General features: G+C 35.5%; 1 protein-coding gene across 1 annotated transcript in view; it reads left to right on the top strand.

Annotated features, from left to right (window-relative positions):
* Positions 1 to 2319: 2319 nt before the first annotated feature.
* The window catches only part of LOC146739116 (uncharacterized), a 28622-nt gene continuing 10606 nt past the window's right edge, over positions 2320 to 20335 (top strand). The window contains exons 1-12 of the mRNA XM_085503353.1: positions 2320 to 2438; positions 11176 to 11299; positions 11846 to 12033; positions 12801 to 12979; positions 13096 to 13228; positions 13536 to 13659; positions 16664 to 16863; positions 17793 to 17974; positions 18117 to 18261; positions 18725 to 18819; positions 19285 to 19513; positions 19629 to 19907. Coding sequence (XP_085359479.1) covers positions 2375 to 2438; positions 11176 to 11299; positions 11846 to 12033; positions 12801 to 12979; positions 13096 to 13228; positions 13536 to 13659; positions 16664 to 16863; positions 17793 to 17974; positions 18117 to 18261; positions 18725 to 18819; positions 19285 to 19513; positions 19629 to 19907 — 1942 coding nt within the window. The 5' untranslated portion in view covers positions 2320 to 2374. The remainder of the gene's footprint in view (positions 2439 to 11175; positions 11300 to 11845; positions 12034 to 12800; positions 12980 to 13095; positions 13229 to 13535; positions 13660 to 16663; positions 16864 to 17792; positions 17975 to 18116; positions 18262 to 18724; positions 18820 to 19284; positions 19514 to 19628; positions 19908 to 20335) is intronic.

A 20335-nucleotide genomic window follows, 5' to 3' on the forward strand; every position in this document is an offset into this window, starting at 1 on the left:
GAAAAGCGTGAAGTCTGGCGATTCTAAAAATATATACTTTCCCGGGTCTATTTGTAGTCATTTAGTCACAATTAGAAGATGAAAACAAGTATGCAAATAATAGTCCCGCTACCTTAAAACCATATAACAACACATCATTGTACTGATGCACTATGGTAAGCTATATGGTAAAGATAAGTTTTTAGTTGAGTCTTGAAAGCAAACAAAGTGGGTGCAAAACGAAAGGTTCTGAGAAGTACGTTCCAAAGCTTAGGTGCAGCAAGCGAAAATGCCCTCTTTCTGTAATGCTCTTGTTGTATATGTACGTGTATACCTGTCTTGCAGTGCTTTGAAATGCCGTGCTCTGATTGTTCCTGCAAATTGCGCAGTGTATGTACATTTCAATACAATGTAACAACCTCGTAATTTTACAGACAAATCCCATGCACAAAGGTATTTTGCACACTAGTACATCTAACATAGTTGAATTGTATCATTTTACACCAAGAATGAGTACTCACCTCATACATGGCAATATAAATATACATATATAAACACTTATATATAAAATATTTAAAACCACTATATTTCCTATACGTATTACTCTATAGTAAACATATTGGCGGGTATTGGTTGATAGTAGTTAGTAACTAACAGCTATTAACCAACTACAAATCGCAAATAGACTATACAACCTACTGCGTTCTGGTTTGTTAATCTTCACTTCAAAACAGCTTCAGAAAGTCAAGGCAATGAGTTTTCACTATTACAAAAGTTAACATAATAAAGTATTTGTAAATATATTTATTTCACCATTTCATGTTATTGAAACATATGATACACAAAATAAGCACATTACATTATGAATGGTGGGGTCCAAGGAGATAGTACAACGGAACTCGTCAAGTATCTTACCACATTGGGGAAACATGATAAATAATTGAATCTTATGTAAACAAAATTTATTGATAATTATCTTCATGAAAATGAAAAATTAATGAATGTGAATAAAAAAACTAAAATAACAGATAAAACATATATACTCGTTTGTAAGTAGATATTTCAAGCAAATATGATTATTATGTAAAAATATCAACAATAAACAGATGAATAAATATCACGAACAGTATGTGAGATAACTAAAATAACAGAGAAAAATAATCAGACTGTTTTAAGTAAATCATTTTTAAAAGAAAGTTTTAACTTCGAACGTGACTTTAGGATTTTGATAGCATATGGTAGGTCGTTCCACGGATGTACTATTGTGTGCTGCAATGAATTCTGGGTAATCCTGAGATTGACAGCTGGTACAGTGAAGTCATCATTGGATTTTGACCGTGCATTGTCGGTAAGGGGTAACTCGTGCATATAACGTTTAAGGGTGTGCGCATAGCGTCGATGTTTAAAGTCGAAGGTAGACATATTAGTTTGCATTTTACAAAGTTTATAAATGTCTAGAATGCGTAGTGTGGGCACTGGGTTTCGAAAATATGATGAAGCTGACTAACCTTATTTGTAATTTAAGCAGAGGATCAATGAAAAGTATAAGGTATTACCACATATTTCAATACAGTGTGTCAAATGTGGCAAATAAGGAATTATATGGCGTTAATAAAATGCGTTTAGAAAGAATCTAAACTGTCCGTTGATTTTAAGATAATAAGATTTTAAACTTATTTTTCTTGTGTTTTTCTTTGTGTTTTCTTTCCATGTAAGGAAGCTATTCAAAATGAGACCAAGGTAGATAGAATGAGATACACATTCAATCGGTTTATTATTAATTGTAAGCTGCCCTTTAATAATGACATTCCTTTGGTTAGTTTTAAAAAATAAATATGTAATTTATTTTGTTCAACGTGAGTGTATTAGCTACGCCATTCAGTGATGTTACTAAATTCCTTGTCTAAATTGCTCAAATTAGGGTTGGAACTCGGCGGAGAGTCTGAACTTAAAAAATATTAATTGAATTATATATATCGTTGATGTAAATTTAAAAATAAAATAAAAAACGGCAGAGGGCCCAGGTTGTAACCCTGATGGACACCGCGTAAAATACGCTGATGAACCGACAGACTTCCATTTACATGGACATACTGCTTTAATATGTAATTGTAAGTAAGATTGTAACCATCTCAAAGTAACACCAAGAAAATCATAGTGTTCAAATTTCAAAAAAGAGTGGTCAGTGGTATCATGGGCTCACCACAGATCGATAAAGATACTCAAAGTCGTGCCACGACTATACATATAATGTTAATATATGCCGAGGTGAGTTAATATTTAACATCTACTTTATTAACCTATCGCGTCCGATCGATTGCCCCAGTTGACAAGTCCGAACTGCACTATCAGCATCGTTGGCCGTGTTGCGGCATCTGCGACTCCATAACCAGTTATGGCGATAACCCACTTCTGCTGGACAGTGTTCATCGGTCTTCTTGTCTTGGGGTCCACAGAAGGTAGGTCTAATAGTCTAAAATGTGAGTATTTTGTTATTGGTATTGAAACGGCGCCATGGTTTAACGGCTCTTGCACTTTGTTTACTATGTTGATGGTTGTTGCATTCCATAGGCCGTGCGTATATGCTACCGCTACCCTGTGTTGCCCTTCACATAATTTTAGCTCTACGGCTGCATTTTGCGTGTATTCTTTTCAAAATGTTCTCTTGCTTTGTGAAAGCTCGTACATACGTGGACGTCCACGCATATGTGTTTGGTCGTGACGTCCGGTTGGGGGTTCTTGTCCGATTCTTGATCTCGTGTCACCTTTCTTGATTTCCCAGAACCGTGGTTGAATTCCTCAGAAGGATTTTGTAATATGAGGAAATCAACGTTCCTTTCATTGGTAATCGCCCCGGGTTTTCTCGGTAAGATAATAAATCAGTAAATATTTATGCGGTACACATTGCTGAATCTAACATTGTTTTCGTTTCAGTGACATCACGTCATTGCGTTTTCGTTTCTATAAATCAATATTAAAAAATGATGTTTCTTCTGGCTTGGTCTGTCTAAACAGGACGATTAAACCACAAATGTAAAACATTATGACACTAGCCAAACGTCAATATTGAATTTTACCTACGATTCTTGTCATATTTCTATTTTTAATACAGCCACTTAAATAAGATATTTCCAAAATATTTTCGGGTCGCAGTCATTGCATCGATTATGCCGCGCTTGTGACAAGTCGTGACAAGAAAAGATGCAGGCAATTTCGATCAAAATCGAAAATAGTAGTGAGTAGATGCGAAATAAAAATAGGATTAACTATTTCGTTTGTCTTTGTTTTTTGTGTGTGATTTTCAGTTTGACTGACAGTGCATGATGATTCTCAGTATTTTTTCCTATATAACATTATAATATATTTATATAATAATATTCCCATAATCACATAAGGGTTCAATGAATTTGTAAAATTGTAAAAATGAAAGGAATTATTCGAGTACGTAATAAATACGACTTTTAGTAAACATCAGTATATTTCGCCTACCCCCCCCCCCGCTGTGTACAATAGCCCGATGATTGGTAAAAAAATCTTATCTCTATGTTACAAGCGAAATAAAGTTTGAGTGACCATAATTTGAATGGAATTACGACAAAAAATGCTAGATAACATACCCTAATACAATAGAATGATTTGAACATTACTCCTATTTTATGCAATCCCCAATTTCGAAGCTGATAATAGCTTATTAGCGTGGGCGAGAATTACCTCGCATTTCCCAAAGTGGTCATGAGTCAGTTTCGAATGAAACAGTGTTTACACGTACGTAACTATTACTGGATTCGCGGTTAAAAATACAATGTCAATGTCATGGACAGCAACTATCCATGTTTAGCTTGTAACATATAGTTTAAATCTTTCAGTGCCCAGGACGAATTAAAATAATTAATTTGTTGTACAAGGTAATGTTACAGCTCTAATCGCCAAGACATTTTTAAAAACAACGAGTAATGTGATAAAAGTAAGAGTACACATGCTATAGCTGACGCATGAATAGATATGTTATTTCTAGTTCCCAACAAGTGTGAGTAAAGGAGCTATTCCGGGTTCGGTAACTATACTTTGTGAAATCGAAGTGGTGGCCATACTACGCGACATTTTGAATTGAAAAGCAAAACCCTATGCGCGTACATAGTGTATGCCACAGGTAATCAGCTAAGAGCTTTTATGGTGGATTTTAACATTTTAACTATTTTTCATAAAATCAATTTAGCGAAATTGATTGTTTGGATACAAATATATGACACAAATGTCATAGATGCTGCCCAAACAAGAACAGATCTCAAAAACCCTCAGAAGTATGAGCAATTGAACATTTTGATTTCAATGTTGTTCCATTTTTGTCTGAAATCCTAAAGTTGTAGTCTGTAAACGTGTCTGGAATTATTTCCAGAAGATGTTCTTAACACAACATGGTATGGCCGAAATTACAGTCCCATTAAATGGAAAATGGGAACTATTCGTTGTGAATGCTTTATACGGCCTTTTAAAATTCATATTAACATATTTTGAGTAGTTTTCCAATATAACTTGTTTGTTCAAAACCATGACATATTGTTATTGAGTAAACCTCCCACGCAGCAATGGATTATCGTGAAGTTTCATAGAAAATATTTCATTTAAAAAAAATATATTTTTATTGGGCATTGTCTTATTTTTAACTGAATCTCTAAAAACGTACGTTATTCTGATGGGGAGAACAAGAGGACAATGTGTAAAACTTGTTTCTTTGTTCCGAATAATATCTGTGATCTGTACACAGGTATGTCTCTCCGAATCACAGTAAATTAGTTTAAATTCAAATAAACCCTTCTAGTTTAAAATTAGTTGAATGGAAAATAAAGCAAAATTTTACAATCTCCGCATACGTAATCCCTATTGTGTTTGCCACTAGGATTCGTGTGCGGCGGGACAGATAAAGATTTAGTTGTGCTGTTTGTTTGGTTAACTGGAACGACCATCACTGTCGGCAATACATTTGCCGTGGTTCGACAACTAAAATTTGACTAAAAATACCTCATTATGTCAACATCAAATCAACATCAAATCAATATATGTTTTCGCGGAAAAAATGTATTTTAAAAACAAACATAATTTCGTTTCATATGCTTTGAATGTTAAAATGCATGTTTCTGGGCCAATTATATTTTCAATGGAAAGCGGCGTTAATTTAATTAATTCCGTGTTGTTTCTATCTCTAATAACCACTGAAAACAACCCCCCCCCTTCTACACACACATACCCTATGAATTTGAATAATAACCTTGTTTATCTCACATCCTGCAGAAGTGATAATTGAGTCACACTACATAAACAATATTAGTCATAGTTCCGTTAAATGAAACTCAGACACATATACAAGGAAGATGGCAACTTCCGGTTCCAGATCTATATCCCAGGTTAATATCAAATCTGTAATGTTTTTACCCGTGTTGTATGTTGAGAATTATATGTATATCATCACCATGAATAAATCACTGTGATTGAACAAGACCTAGTTTTAATAAACTGTTGTCCATGTTTTTTTGGTTTTCTAATTTAGACCCCGGAATATTAATAGTTTAGTCTTAATTATTTGTATGAAAAATTGTACTAAATTTTTACATGACATGCTCGAAAACATCACTCTGACGAGACCTAGTTTTACTAAACTGTTGTCCATGGTTTTTTGGTTTTCTAATTTAGACCCCGGAATATTAATAGTTTAGTCTTAATTATTTTTATGAAAAAGTGTACTAAATTTTTACATGACATGCTCGAAAACATCACTCTGACGAGACCTAGTTTTAATAAACTGTTGTCAATGGTTTATGGTTTTTTAATTAAACCCCGGAATATGAATAGTTGAGTCTTAGTTATTTTTATGAAAAATTATACTAGATTGCTTACATGACATGTTCGAAAACATCACTCTGTATATTATTAAATATTACCGATGCAATATGTATGCCCTAAAATATGGAATTAATTACTATTTCCAGTAAACCATATTGGTAACTGAGTCATATTACATCATACGTTTTGACCAACCTATCCTATAATAAATACGTAGGGAGGTCAAAGGTTTGATTTACTGTTACTACCGTATGTGTGATAAAGAATAAGGTGGGGTATAGTAGCTTCTACTTGTGTCATCTGGTGCCAGTAGTGTCGTTAACGATGTGGTTCAGGGCTGTCATTTCCGGCAAACATGTTTGAAAAGGTATTGTTGGGGCATTAGAAAAATGACCTTATTCTTTCCAGATTTACAGTCGGCAAATATGTTCGTGAAAGGAAAACACAGCTTTTCACAATCAAAACAATGCTAAGTAAAACAAATATACAAAGATATTCAACTCTTTTTGCATTTTTGTCTTCAAAATTCACACACCCAAATCAGATTATCATTTCTCACTAAAATATCACAGACAATTTATTCTGATATTCAAAACTACAAATTTGTTTTTCAGTAACCGTGGACCAGTGGTGGCGGCACAAAATTTTGCGTTGGCGCGAGATCTGAATTTCCTGCATTTTGAGGGGAAAATGTTGCTGACACAAAGGGTTTAAGTTTGATTTTTCAGTTTTTAATATATAACAGCCCGACTACTAGCCGCTTACACAAATATGTTCACCTGTGATCTAGTAATTATCAATTTAAATGGCCGTCTGTGGCAATTTAATTAGAGTTCATTAAAAGTTCAAAGTAGTGTTGGGATCTTACGTTGATACATCGTACCGATGTCGGTGCTTGTGATCTACGTAGGTACGCAACTTATTAGCTAAACTGAAATGAATGTTCAGTTTAACACTGCTATTACAAGACTGGTAGGAGGTGATACATTTGGGACGAAAATATTCGAAAATCACTTGTTTTTTGCTGTTGCCATGGCAGGAATGTTTTTCGCGATTTTACCACCCAACTAAATCGGTGACGGTATGACCTGGCTGCCAAGTATATACAAATTCGGGATAGCCCAGAAAATCAAAGAAGAGTTAAAATGCCGTTACTGGTGAGACGTTACATCAACTTTGAGATCATTTTTTTCAGTAATGAAAAAAAATGTCAAAAAAACAAATACTGTTATCTCATTTTCGCTTGGAATTAATTTTCGCTGAAGGAGTGATTCAGTGGAAATAAAATCCAGCGAATATACTATGTTTCCTATATTTTACATTCAAAATCAATGATAATAAATTCCATACAAAACATCCAAAAAGTTTTTCAGCAAAAATTAAATCCAGCTAAAATAAAGTATTTCACAGCCTGAGTAGTAAATTTATGCCCACACTCACGCTGAGTAGAATGAGATATGTTCTAGATTTATAGGAGGAGATATATTTGCGCGAAGCTATTTAAAATAAAAATACGTGACCTGCCTGCCAAGGAAATCGGCTCGGCCAAAAAAAAATCACAGAAAAATTAATGCGTGAAGATAGATCACACTAACACACACATACTTGTATTGCTATATGTTCCGAGGACTTCATTGGATTAACTTTTAATATAGTTGAATTAACTTTTAATATAGTTGCGATATGAACTCGATTAAAACGCGTTCCTATATAGGGTTGCGTTTTAATTGGAGTTTAATTAAACTCAATTACAATGCAATACAATGGAGAATTGCATTTTAATTAAGTTTAATTAAACAAGAGTTGAATATCCCGTGACTGAACATAGAAATGTTTGCGAAGCTTAGGTTTAGTATCGGGGTAAGGTATGGTACAATTATATTAATATTAATATAACGTGAACCATACCTTCCCCCGATACTAAACCTAAGCTAATCAAAACGTATTAATAATCGAATTAACTATTAATATAAATTATGTTTTCCGAGGACTATGAAAAAGGTCCTCGGAAGGTGTGTATGTCCTCGGAAGTTGCTATATATCTGTATTTTTGTCCTCGCAACATATAACAATTAAAGTACGCGCATGCACCCCCCCCCCCCCACACACACACACAATGGATTTCCATGGCAATCCTAGCGGAGCGGACCCCAACTACATACCCGATAACTTTTGTTATATGAAGGCGTTCTATTACATACTAGCATTCAAACAGCTGAATAAAGCTTACATTTGGTAACCAGATCTGTGCCTCCAGTGTGTCAGAATGTGTTTGTCATATTTTCATAAGTGCGTTATTCAAGGTTGTGGTAATTTTGCTGAATCGACTGTTGTTTTCTCCAAAAGTTGACAACTGTATTGTAATGTTGGCATGTTTAATGACCGGATGGATCGTGCCTGTTGGGATTAACATGGTCACCGGGTACAGCTGGAATGCCAATTGTGTCATGTGACCTATTTTCCTTCACCGGAGTCACGTGATCATATTTCAAAATGGCTTGCCGTATGCTGTAAAATCAATGCAGTGCATCGACGTGAATTCTCTCTTGATTCTACATAAGTCTTTGTATAAATCTGTCATATACCACATGATTCTGGAAGTATATATACACCAAATGAGATGTTAGGTAGGTTTTATGGTCAGTTGAGAATACAGTAACAGTGCTGAATGATTTTTGTATTGGCAACATAGACGTAAAAATCTAATTAACAAATTTAAAGAGTGAAATGGAACTGAATATGAATTGAAAGATTAGTGATTTTTAATTTACCAGAATCGTCAGTTATTTTAAGTTACAGCACAGACAATTTGAAAAAAAATATCAAAGAATATGGAATTGTTGCATTTATAAAGAAAGCCATGTATTGGAAAAGTTATACTTTGTTTGTACACAGCTGGTAGATAAGGGGTCATTCAGGGTCATTTACAGAGATCGTTATATCTGCTTTCCCAAAGCAGTGCGATTTAGTTTGTGTAATAATTATATATAACTGTAAACATAGAATTCTAATTAATATTATAATATAATATAATATTATTATAGTAATTTATAACCAGTTGATTGACAATGTTGAACAGATTGTCTGATATCTCTATCACACACAGGCAAATACTGGTTGTAAAAAATTGCTACAGTATCACAAACACTTAGTCTATTGATAAAATAAGAACACAAATGGCACATACTCATCAGTACTGCTATGAATTGTGTGTTTTACAAGATCAGTAGTTTGCAGATAGACACACCACTAAAACTTTGTGTTACTTGATTAGCTTTAACAGTGGCATATGAACTCATATGAACTCATTTTATCAATGTTATTCACAGACACTAATAATGCTATTTTAGGTTGGCAACGCAAAAAGTTGTCTTCAAAACGAACAACCATTTATAAAGTACATATCGGCGTAGTTCCGACGCCATTTTTGAATTAATGAATAACTGGCACATCCGCTCCGCTTACAAAAAAACATGCTGTTGCCATGGTAGGACATGAACGTAAACCCAACTAATATTGACTTTTGCTGTTTTTTATATTCACACAAGTTGACCTTTTAACCTAGATTTCGGTAAGCTGACAAACTTTTTATTTCTGACCGTTTTGCGTGCATTTACATTTCAGTAAAAGTTCAAACGTTGTGTTGAGACTTGTTGATACAGTATAACAATGTGGTTTTGGCCGTTGTCATGGCAAAATAGGGCCCGATTATTTTTCCAGATTTTACCACCCAACTAAAGTGTTGGTATGACCTGCCTACCAAGTATGAACACAATTGTCCCACCCCAAAAAACACAGAAGAATTAAAAAGCCGTTCCTTGTGAAAAGTTACCCCAACTTTGAGGTCAAATATCTCGGCAATGAAGAAAGATATCAAAATAATAGTGACTTTGTGCCCACACTCAATATAAGTAAAATGGGCTATGTCCGAAGTTTTTAGTCCCCGCCCGTTCGGACGCAGTCCGAAAACGGGGACTTATGCTTTGACCTCCGTGCGTCCGTGCGTCCGGCCTGTATCTTAGAAATGCCTGGACCAATCACAATCATGATCAATTACTTTCACACATACATCATTCATCATATTATACATATGCACATCAATTTGTTTCACGATCAGATTCAAGATGGCCGAATGGCGGGCTTTTTTGTTCTACAAATCGTCAAAATCAAGCATTTCTCGGTTGTTTACAGATGGATTTTGTTCAAACTTGGTATATACATATACGTTGGACATTATAAGACCTTGTTTCCCATCATTTTGTTTTCTCAGATAAGATTCAAAATGACAGACTGGCGGCCATTTTGTTTTAATAAATGTGGTTCTAGTGCCATATCTATGACTTGCTTTGACTGATTATGTTCAAATGTTATATATTCATTATACATTCATGTCTAGGGCTATAACTCTGACATGCTTTGATTTACTATGTTCGAATTTTACATATTCATTATACGTGTATTCAAAATGGCTGATATTGTTTTAATTAATGCTGTTCCAGAGCAATATCTCTCAATACTCGTTTGACGATCAGATACAAATGTCAATCACTTAAATGTTAAACAATCATCATAATCATATTCTTGACATGTTTATATTCTAGCTATATTACCATAAACAAAACTATATATCTTAAATTCGATAACTAACGGGGACTGTTCCATGCATGGCCTGGTAATCCTAAATTTGTAGAAGGTGATACATTTGGCGCGAAGCTATTCAAAAGTTTTTTACTTCTGCTTCATATTTAGCGATGCCTTGAATTTAAAAAGCCAAGTTTTCTACCAGACTATATGAAAAAAGGAATGATTTTAATTTTACCTTTAACCATCAACTCTCCACACCTCTGCAATAATACCCTACCCTCTTCTTAAAAATGTTATCATCTGCTTTTCAGATCTATTTAGCTCGTTACATAACTTCGTGTATATCACCGGGTCCATCGTGTATTATACTTGTGGTTGTTTCAGTGTTTTGTTATGTTTTTGTGGATTGTTTTGTTGATTGTTTGTTTTGTGGTCTTATATTTTCCAATTTTTGTTTTTAGATCTGCAATTGGATACGTTTTTCCACTGTTTTGAGTCAGTGATTGTACTGATCAATGTAACCATCAACAAGATCCCAGCGGTTTAAAGTGTATTCTATTACGTGTTTTGATCCGATGTGCTTGTTGTCATTTTAAAGCGGGGGAGTCATCACCTGCTCATGCGTTAGATGGCCATAGCGTGTTATTGTTTACAAACAAGCGTCTACCTATGAGTCTTTGCGTTTTTAGCGTGTGTTGTTATCACCGCTTTAAGTTTAATGATGAATCACAACTATTCAGTTAAGCAGTATTCCTTTGGCTTGTTATCTTACAGATGTTCGATATATGCCAACGAATGTCAGATTTCAGACCGTCAATCTGAATTCCACGTTATTATGGGATCCACCAGAAAATGCCACCGCTGATAACGTAGTCTACTACACAGTACGGTACCAAGAGTATGTCATTTCTCATGTTATCTTTTGTATAGTTTCATCATTAATTCTTAGAATTATGAATGCCTGCGATTAACATTGCTAATTCCAATCCCTGATAAATCAGGTTAAGAAACAGTTATGAACTTTAGTATGTAGCATAGTTCAGGTGCTATTCAACAAAATGTACATAAAGTACAAAATGTTATACGATTTGACAAAAATCTCAAATAGTTCGAATACAAATGTTGGACCACTAAATACACTGGTTAAGTGATGACAATTTGTCCTGTTCTGTCTTCGTCTATTTCGTACCGTGGCCCACAATTTGCCATCAAATTTATGCAGTTTTGCTGTCTAATTGTGGAATTTGTCCGTCATATTGTGGAGTTTTGCCTTTCAAAATTGCGGTGGTAAATTAAACATGTATTGTCACTTGTGGGCCTACGCAATTTCGAGAAGGGCATACGTGTAGGAGTATACACTGAGCTGTAACTACTAGTATCTAGAAATCTCCATCATAGTTTTAAGCATTGTCTGCTTCAGTAAAACATAAACTGCTTCTTGTAGAGAGTCTCAGCTGAGTGAAGAATGGTTACAGAAACCAGAGTGCTACAATATAACAGAAACAGTTTGTAACTTTGGTGCAGATTTTAATAACATCTATGCATACTGGCATGCCCAAATAAGGGTAATGAATAATATATCCCAAGCTGGTGATTGGACAGAACCTGAGAGAGTACAACCATGCTGCGATGGTAAGTAGTGTATTTATAACTCGCTGTTACAGTAACACTCGTATATTCTGAACTCAAAATCAGCTAAATAGACCATTTTCCGTTCACTGCGAGAATCACGCGTTATGCGTGAAATCGAACGTAAAAACAGGACAAACAAAGGTCATAGCGTCGTAGTGGCGTCAAACATCGCGTTCGGGATTCGACAAAAGCGAAAGTATTTCGGGGGATAGTTCTATGCTTAATAATGTGCTGTACACATTTGATGATAGGCAATTTCGATTAAGTGAGGGTATTCGAAAGCAATATTCCTCTGTCGAAGATCGGCCGGTCGATATGAGTTACGAAATAAAGAAATTCGAGTTCAAAATCAAATCGTTCGACTTTTGCGCAGACGTTCGACGCGCGTCTTTCATGCATCTCGCGAGATCTCGCAATTGTACGGAAAATCACCTATTGTGGATAACGTTTTGATCCTGACCTCTAGGCAATGGGGAATTATGTCTATTTGGTTCTAAATTATGAAACAAGTTATTGAAAAATATAACAAAGACATGGTTGCCCAAAATGCTGGTGAAATGAATCCCCAGTGCGTTGGGTAAAATGTGTGTACGTGCTTGTGCTTGTGCTTGTACGTGCTTACTGCATTGTTTAAGGTCAACAATATCTGTAGCCAAGCAGGCATTAGTGAAGCTACTATTATACTATGTTTGGTAACAGATATGTTAAAGTCACTAATTCATATACCAATAATCAGAACCGTGTTGATAATTATACATTTAACACAGGTATCATCGGACGCCCTGAGTTTACCACAGTAATTGCATACAGCTATCACATCTATTTAGAATGGTTAGCACCAGAGACACCATTCAGTAACTCTGATGGTGGATATCTACGAATGGACGATGTAATGACAGTTAATTACAATCTTACATACTGGAAAACTGGTGAAACTGAAAATAAGGTAAATTTATTAAATATCACATATGTCTACATATCATCAGAAGGTGCGAACTATGAAAATGTTAAATTTCAAAGCAGCAATAAAACTATGAATGTAATATATTGTTCCAATCCTAGACGCAACAGTATTTGGGAGAAGACAACAACGTAACTCTGACGGAATCAATAGAACCTGTAATGTCTTATGAAATTGTACTACAGGGTGAAACACAAGGAAAATATGGAATTCCGAGACATATAACAGTTTCCAGTATGTCATTTTATATTAATCCTACTTCAATTTCAACTATTTCATTAGTTAAGAGGGGATGTCAATGATCGATATTTATAATCAAAACACACCAAATACTGTACATTGCATTTTATGACAAATCTAGACATATGCCGCATTTGGGTATGAAAATCGAAACATTACAACAATCAAAGCAACTAAGGTTCCAGGGCAATACTTATTTTGGGTAACCCCCTCCCCTTCCTTTTTAAAACATTTATATGACATGTAGTCTTATTGTAAGAACGTGCCATGATAAGAATTATTTTACCTTCCGATGTTATAGATGTTATTGGTATTCCAACGAATATTAAATATGTGACAGTGAACTTGAATTCTACACTTACGTGGGATCGCCCGACCAACGTATACGATGTTGAAGATGTATTATATACCGTCAGATACCAAGAGTAAGTATATGCAGTTTTGGCCGTTTGGTTCTCTGGATGCGAAAAGAGAGATGTCGACTTCATCACTTGAAACAGAAAACATTGTTGTTATTGTTTAAATATGCATGTTGCTATCATCATTATCATGGAAGTGTATTGATTGTGCCGTTAAACTAGGAACTGCTTTGTTGTTTTGCTTTTGTTGTTATATAGTTAGTGGTATGAGCCTGGGAATACTTCCATTGTATTGTGGTCCATCGCTGGGTGTCATTAATAGTATATGTTGCTATTAAAAGATATGTCGTCATGAAGAGTCATAATTATCCATGATATATTTGTTAGAATCTGTGCATGGAAAGTGGTATATTAACAATAGTATATTTACACGCTTTCTATAATAAATAATCCTGAATAATTAGAAATCTTTGACAAAGTATTTTTGACTTTGAATCCAATAGCAACAGTCAAGCAGAGTACTAACACTCAATAAAGTCTTAAATAGAGATGCCGAATTGTTCGAATTACGGAACAACGGCCATATTTTAGAAATCACGCCCACATTTTTGAATCCATATTTTAATACTTTTGAAAATAAATTATTCACCTTATCATCGTGTAGAGTAGTGGGTGTTTAGAGGACTGTACGGTGCAACAGTTACTTGATTGCAGAAATCGGTCATTTGTACTTGATCATGCAGAGGCATGACATTTTGCATGAAGGGAGATCTGCTCACCAACCTTGCGCCGAAGCCGCGACCATATGAGGTGGTTGGGCGTGCTCCTCTTAAAATTTTTAAATATAGACTTTCTGAAACGCTATTTCCTGCATTTTGAAGGGCAAATTTTGCTGACACAAAAGGTTTGAGCTTGATTTTGGAGTGGTCACCCCCAACATTTTTTCGAGGGGGCAACTCGCACCCGTGCCACCGCCACTGCCATGTGTGTGTGCCAGTTACTAAAACAATTCAAGGTCAACGTTATTGCAGTGGATTACAAGCCTGTGTTTATCAGCAAAAATGTATACATATGACGTCACAGTGCGACAGCCTATTAGAATAGAGAATAGGATAACCTATGCATATTATATCATTCAAAAAATACAATTGTCAGCTAACTACTGAGCTTTTGGGCTTTTCTCGTGCAATATTTACCCACCAGTGATTCTTCAGTAAAGAAGCTTTTCTACGCCTTACTAACTGTGTGATCTGAACATTACATGTGTATTGCTACTAGTATGAATGTGATTAAATCATGTAATTTGCCAACTATGTATTTTTTTCATGTCAAACTAAAATACTTTCCAATATAGTAAATTCAAATACACATCAACAAATAAACAAGTCCATGTCACAGCTTTTATCAAACATGTTCACCATTCGATCACACACACTTTCACAGCTCCCGCCTTCAACCACACAAGTAGAAACAATGTAGCAGTCACTCGACGTTACGTTGTATGGTTCTTGTCTTTTAACGGGCGTTTTAGGGTGGTGTTCGCGTCCTCTCGCCACAATGTGTTTTCACGAATGTCCGTGTTTGATGTCACGTCTTCGTCTTGTCCTATCTCACAAATGCTGTCGTTTTGATGTCATGGTGAATTGATTATTCAAGTCATCGTCTTCTGCACCTATGTGTGTAGCTGTGGGTCCATATCTCTTCTTGTGTCGGTCTTTAGTCTTTGTGATGTTATTTTAATCATTTCTGATATGTTTGGTGCTATTAAATATGATATTTCAGACAGGATTTATATCGACACAGAAGAGCTATGGTTCCTCCCATAGACTCGCGCAACACTCGCGTATGTGTGTGTTGCTCAATGAGCATTACTCGGTACAAGGCTCCCTCGAACGCGCATCCACTACAAGTGTTTAACGTGTTTAAGTGTATATGGCAGCTCACCTCGCTAACGCCAGTCAGTTATTATGTCAAAAGTCAATGTCTTTCTCGTCACCATGTCAGCAAGAGTCTGGGGCACGGTATTCAATTGAGACTGTGTCTGTCTTTCTCGTCACTAAATCAGCAAGAGGGCACGGTATTCAATTCAAGTATACCTTAGTGTCAATAGAACTGTCCGTTCTGGAGCTCTGGATCGTATAGCTCAAAGACAGTCTGTGAATTCAGTTATTCATCAAAGTGATTAAAGAGACCGCAATAAGTGGAGTAAATTCCTCTGACTCTCTGTAATAATCCAAGAACGCCACAATAACCGCAAATAACCGACAGTGTACCAATTGTTACACACAACAAAAATGGCACTTGATAAATGTAGGCAAAAGCATTACTCGCCGCATTTATACACTAATTAACCACGTAATTAATTAAAACTAGTTCTTGTGTAAACAATACTTTCATTTAATTGGTTAAATCAATAGTATATCGATTAGGGGCACACTACTGCAGCATCCCACAGTTACTCTTGTACATGCCTAAATTTCGCAGTTACTACCAGCTATGGTGAGGTTTTTATCATATGTCAATGTTTCTGCAACTGGTCGCCTTCATCCAAACCTCTTCACTGTTTTCTGGGTTATCATTATACCCCAACGACGCAAAAATTGATCGTCCGCGCTGGAAATTGATTCCACATATTTTCGCTCTTGCGACTACTAAAATGGTCAGTAGATGCCGCGTTCACCAGTGGTTCGTCACACTGTGATCAACTGTGACCGCGTATATATTTGTTTCATTACCAGCAGATGTATTACTAACATGCACGTACAACGACATATCCAAAAGTTTGCATGTAATTAGCATGTAATTATAGCATGGCAAATTGCATGATCTAATCTACTTACAGATGTGGCGACGGTCCTTATCTCGAAAAGCCTGAATGCACAAACATTAAGACTACTGTGTGTAATTTCGGTGCTGACTTTAAGAATTATGAAAGTTGGTGGTGTTCAGTCATTCAGTGTACAAGCGTACAGTTTAACAGTACAAGTGATCTAACGCCTCCTGTGTTTACAGTTCCAAGACAATCTGGTAAGCATCTACGCTATACATAGCTTTTCTTTCTTGCTTTCAGACAGCAGCGATTGTTCCATGGTGATGATTGGATGGTTAACAATGACTGTTTGAATACGGTGTCGCAAATGTGTAACTTTGGCGCCGATTTTGAACCTTATTTTGGTAACTGGCATTCCCAAATACAGGCATGGCGTTCACCCGGTGATCAGCCAGGGAGTACGTGGTCGGCATCTGTAGTAGTTTGTCCATATTACGATGGTAAGATTAGTCTTGAAAAATTTACGCAATACAAATTTGTAAGAGGTTGCGCCCTCTAGTGGCAAAGCGCTTTAGTGACGTCAACGCGACATAGGTGGGTGCACGGTTACTAAAAAAGAACCGTGGTGGGTGTAAGTAATGCCGTTGAAATAGAATCACTGTGTTTGGGTGTGAAGTCCTTTGTTAGCTTTAGAATATAACAAATCTCTTAAAAACAATATGTTTTATTATGGGACGTGTATAGAACGAACAAGGACCAGAATGTGAACGGCATATCTTTCACCTGATTTGATTAAAAGTGCTTCGTCACTTTGGGCAATACGTATAAGAATAGTGTATCAATACTTGTTTATGAGCAAAAAAATCACGAACAGATGTATGCAAATTTCAGTTTATGCAGACAGGGAATATATTGTATAGAGTGAATCATTTCTTGATTATTAGGCCGGGCGGGGGAAGGACAAGAATGGAAATGGCATCCCCTTTAATAAAATGTGTTATCTGTATATATTTCGCTTGCAGAATATTTAAATCACTCATGAAAATAGTCTATATATAGATAGCACACAATATACAATACATGAGCTTGAAAATGGCGCTTATTCATTGTCATTACTTTTACTCAAAATAGTTTGCGGAAAATCTCTGTAATATATTAGGAAATAAAAACAAAAATAATGTTTCATAATAAGTGGGCTACCATTACTATTGCCATCTGCTAGAAGTGAATTTTAAATACCATCTGTGTCGAAACTTATCACATTATGCCATGTGTCCACGCCTTTTTTTTCAAGAAGAGTAGTTTGCAGTTGAATAATATGTAAACAATAGCTGATTGTCAAGGTTCGACACAGCTATGTGAAATATAAAATAAATTACATACAGTATAATGGTATTAGTTTCCGACTCACTAACATCTTTTTTATTAGGTATCATGGGACCTCCTAATATAACAAACATCACTGCTGGCAGCGATCAGATATACTTGTCATGGAAGGCACCGGAGACACCGTACACCAATATATTCACCGGGGAACCCAAACTAGTCAGTGATATCATGAGTGTCTATTATAATTATACATATTGCAAAACAAATTACACAGACTTGTGTGTGAGTATAGAACAGTTTTTAATATTTTATGTAATATTACATATTGTAGAAAGTGCATTGTTTTGTTTCGCACGACTTTGTGATTATGTTTGTATATTTACAACATTTGAATGTATTGTAACCCATAATATTTTATTTTTAGCAACATGGCAGTACAGAAACTAAGACGTATGTGCTTTTACAAGACTTCCTAGAGCCATGGACGTATTATGACATAAAAATACAAGGGAAGACTAATGGAAACTATGGCATTCCTATAAACCTGGTTGTCCCTACCGACGAAGCAGGTAAGGTCATCACAATAGTATTATGATAGATGTAGTACATCATATGTGTAATTTGCTCTGATAATAATTTTTTTTTTTATTTTAACAACAATGACTTTCTGCTGTTAATAAATAATTTGGTTATAACTGATTCTTAACAATTGGGTGGGATGAGACCGAAATACCCAATGTATTTTAATGGATTCATATTTACCATAAAAATACGTTTGGTATTCAATCATTAATGTATTCATTTATGCATTCATTCATTCATTCAAAAAATAGTTATGTCAAACATATCATACAATGAACACAGTAACAATGTGACATATGTGTGTTGTTCAATGTCATTAGTGTAGCTCATTAAAGAAAAAATCGTGGGCCCACACTAACAAACACACCTTTGCACGCACGCACGCATATACGACGACATTACCATGATAGCAAGACAGTCTGTAAATATTCTGTATCTAATATATTGCAGCACCGAGTAAGGGAGTAGACATAACTATAGTAGAAGTTCAACCACCTGTTTGTGAGGAATCTCCTGATATGAGAAACGTGACAATCAATTGGATTGTAAGTCTTGTTTTTTTTTTTGAAATTAGAACATCAATAAAAACACAAATGGCCGCCGAAATCTCATTGAGAGCCATAAGACGTGTTTTGTCCCTTACATAGTGTTCTTTCATATCATCGCTTTCCCCGTTTCCCACACCAATGTAATTATGATATTATGGAATAATGAGCGTAATGACGGGAGAGAACCATAACAAATTTTGTGTTTTTCCCGATTTTACAAGATCACGGCGATCATGTGTATGTATTTGTGGTTTATTGTTGGCGTCATATCTCAATCTCAAGAATCATTCAGTGAAAGTTTCAGGTGTCAAAATGTTGTGGAAATTTGTATCATTAAAACATAACTGGAGATTTTGTCTCGATTAATAAAATAATGCCCACCACTAAAACTTGGTTAGCTTTCGTTTCAGTTGTCAGTAGGTAATTCGCATTCCAACTACCTTCATTGTGATTCCATTGCAGCCCATAGACGAGGAAGATCATAATGGAGTGTTAACACACTATGAAGTACATTATAGCTACAGTGATACCACTCTACAAATGCAGATCATTACAGATGTCAGTGCCACGTCTACACTGCTTACTGGTCTATATAGGTGGGAACAGTATTATATCACAGTCAGTGTCTGTACTAGTGCTGGGTGTACGAAGCATGAGAGTGCACCGTACGTTTTAGAACCCGATACAGTGGGTATGTTTACTGTTTTTGGTTCATTGCCAAGAAAATGTATTATTCAAACACTAATTAAAACAATATTGTAATCTTTCTTTCTGTGTCATGTAAATGTATATTATTTTCATAATAGCGTTGGATCCTCCCAGTGAGATCTGGGCAGAACAAACATCGGAGAACTCATTCAATGTATCATGGCTGCCACCTGATAATGATGAATGCATAACTGGGTACAACGTAAAGTGTGACAATGGTCGGTTATCCAGGAAAACGTTTGTTCGTGATGACCTCCATATACATATCACGGATGTACCAGATTCGTATTACACTATATACGTGTCAGCAGAGATATATTCAGATTACAATTCATCTGTGAATGGTTCTCATGCAGTAACTGGTATAAACATTCTAGGTATGTATAGTATACTATATATGTGTCTGCAGTGATATATTCAGATTACAATTCATCAGTGTTTGGGTACCATGCAGTAACTGGTATAAACATTCCAGATATGTATGTATAGTATACTATATATATGTCTGCAGTGATATATTCAGATTACAATTCATCAGTGCTTGGGTACCATGCAGTAACTGAGATAGACATTCCAGGTATGTATAGTATACTATATATGTGTCTGCAGTGACATATTCAGATTACAATTCATCAGTGTTTGGCTACCATGCAGTAACTGGTATAAACATTCCAGGTATGTATAGTATACTATATATGTGTCTGCAGTGATATATTCAGATTACAATTCATCAGTGTTTGGGTACCATGCAGTAACTGGTATAAACATTCCAGATATGTATGTATAGTATACTATATATGTGTCT

The sequence above is a fragment of the Saccoglossus kowalevskii genome, chromosome 9, assembly GCF_978046115.1.
Source record: "Saccoglossus kowalevskii chromosome 9, keSacKowa6.1, whole genome shotgun sequence".
Taxonomy (NCBI): Eukaryota; Metazoa; Hemichordata; class Enteropneusta; family Harrimaniidae; genus Saccoglossus; species Saccoglossus kowalevskii.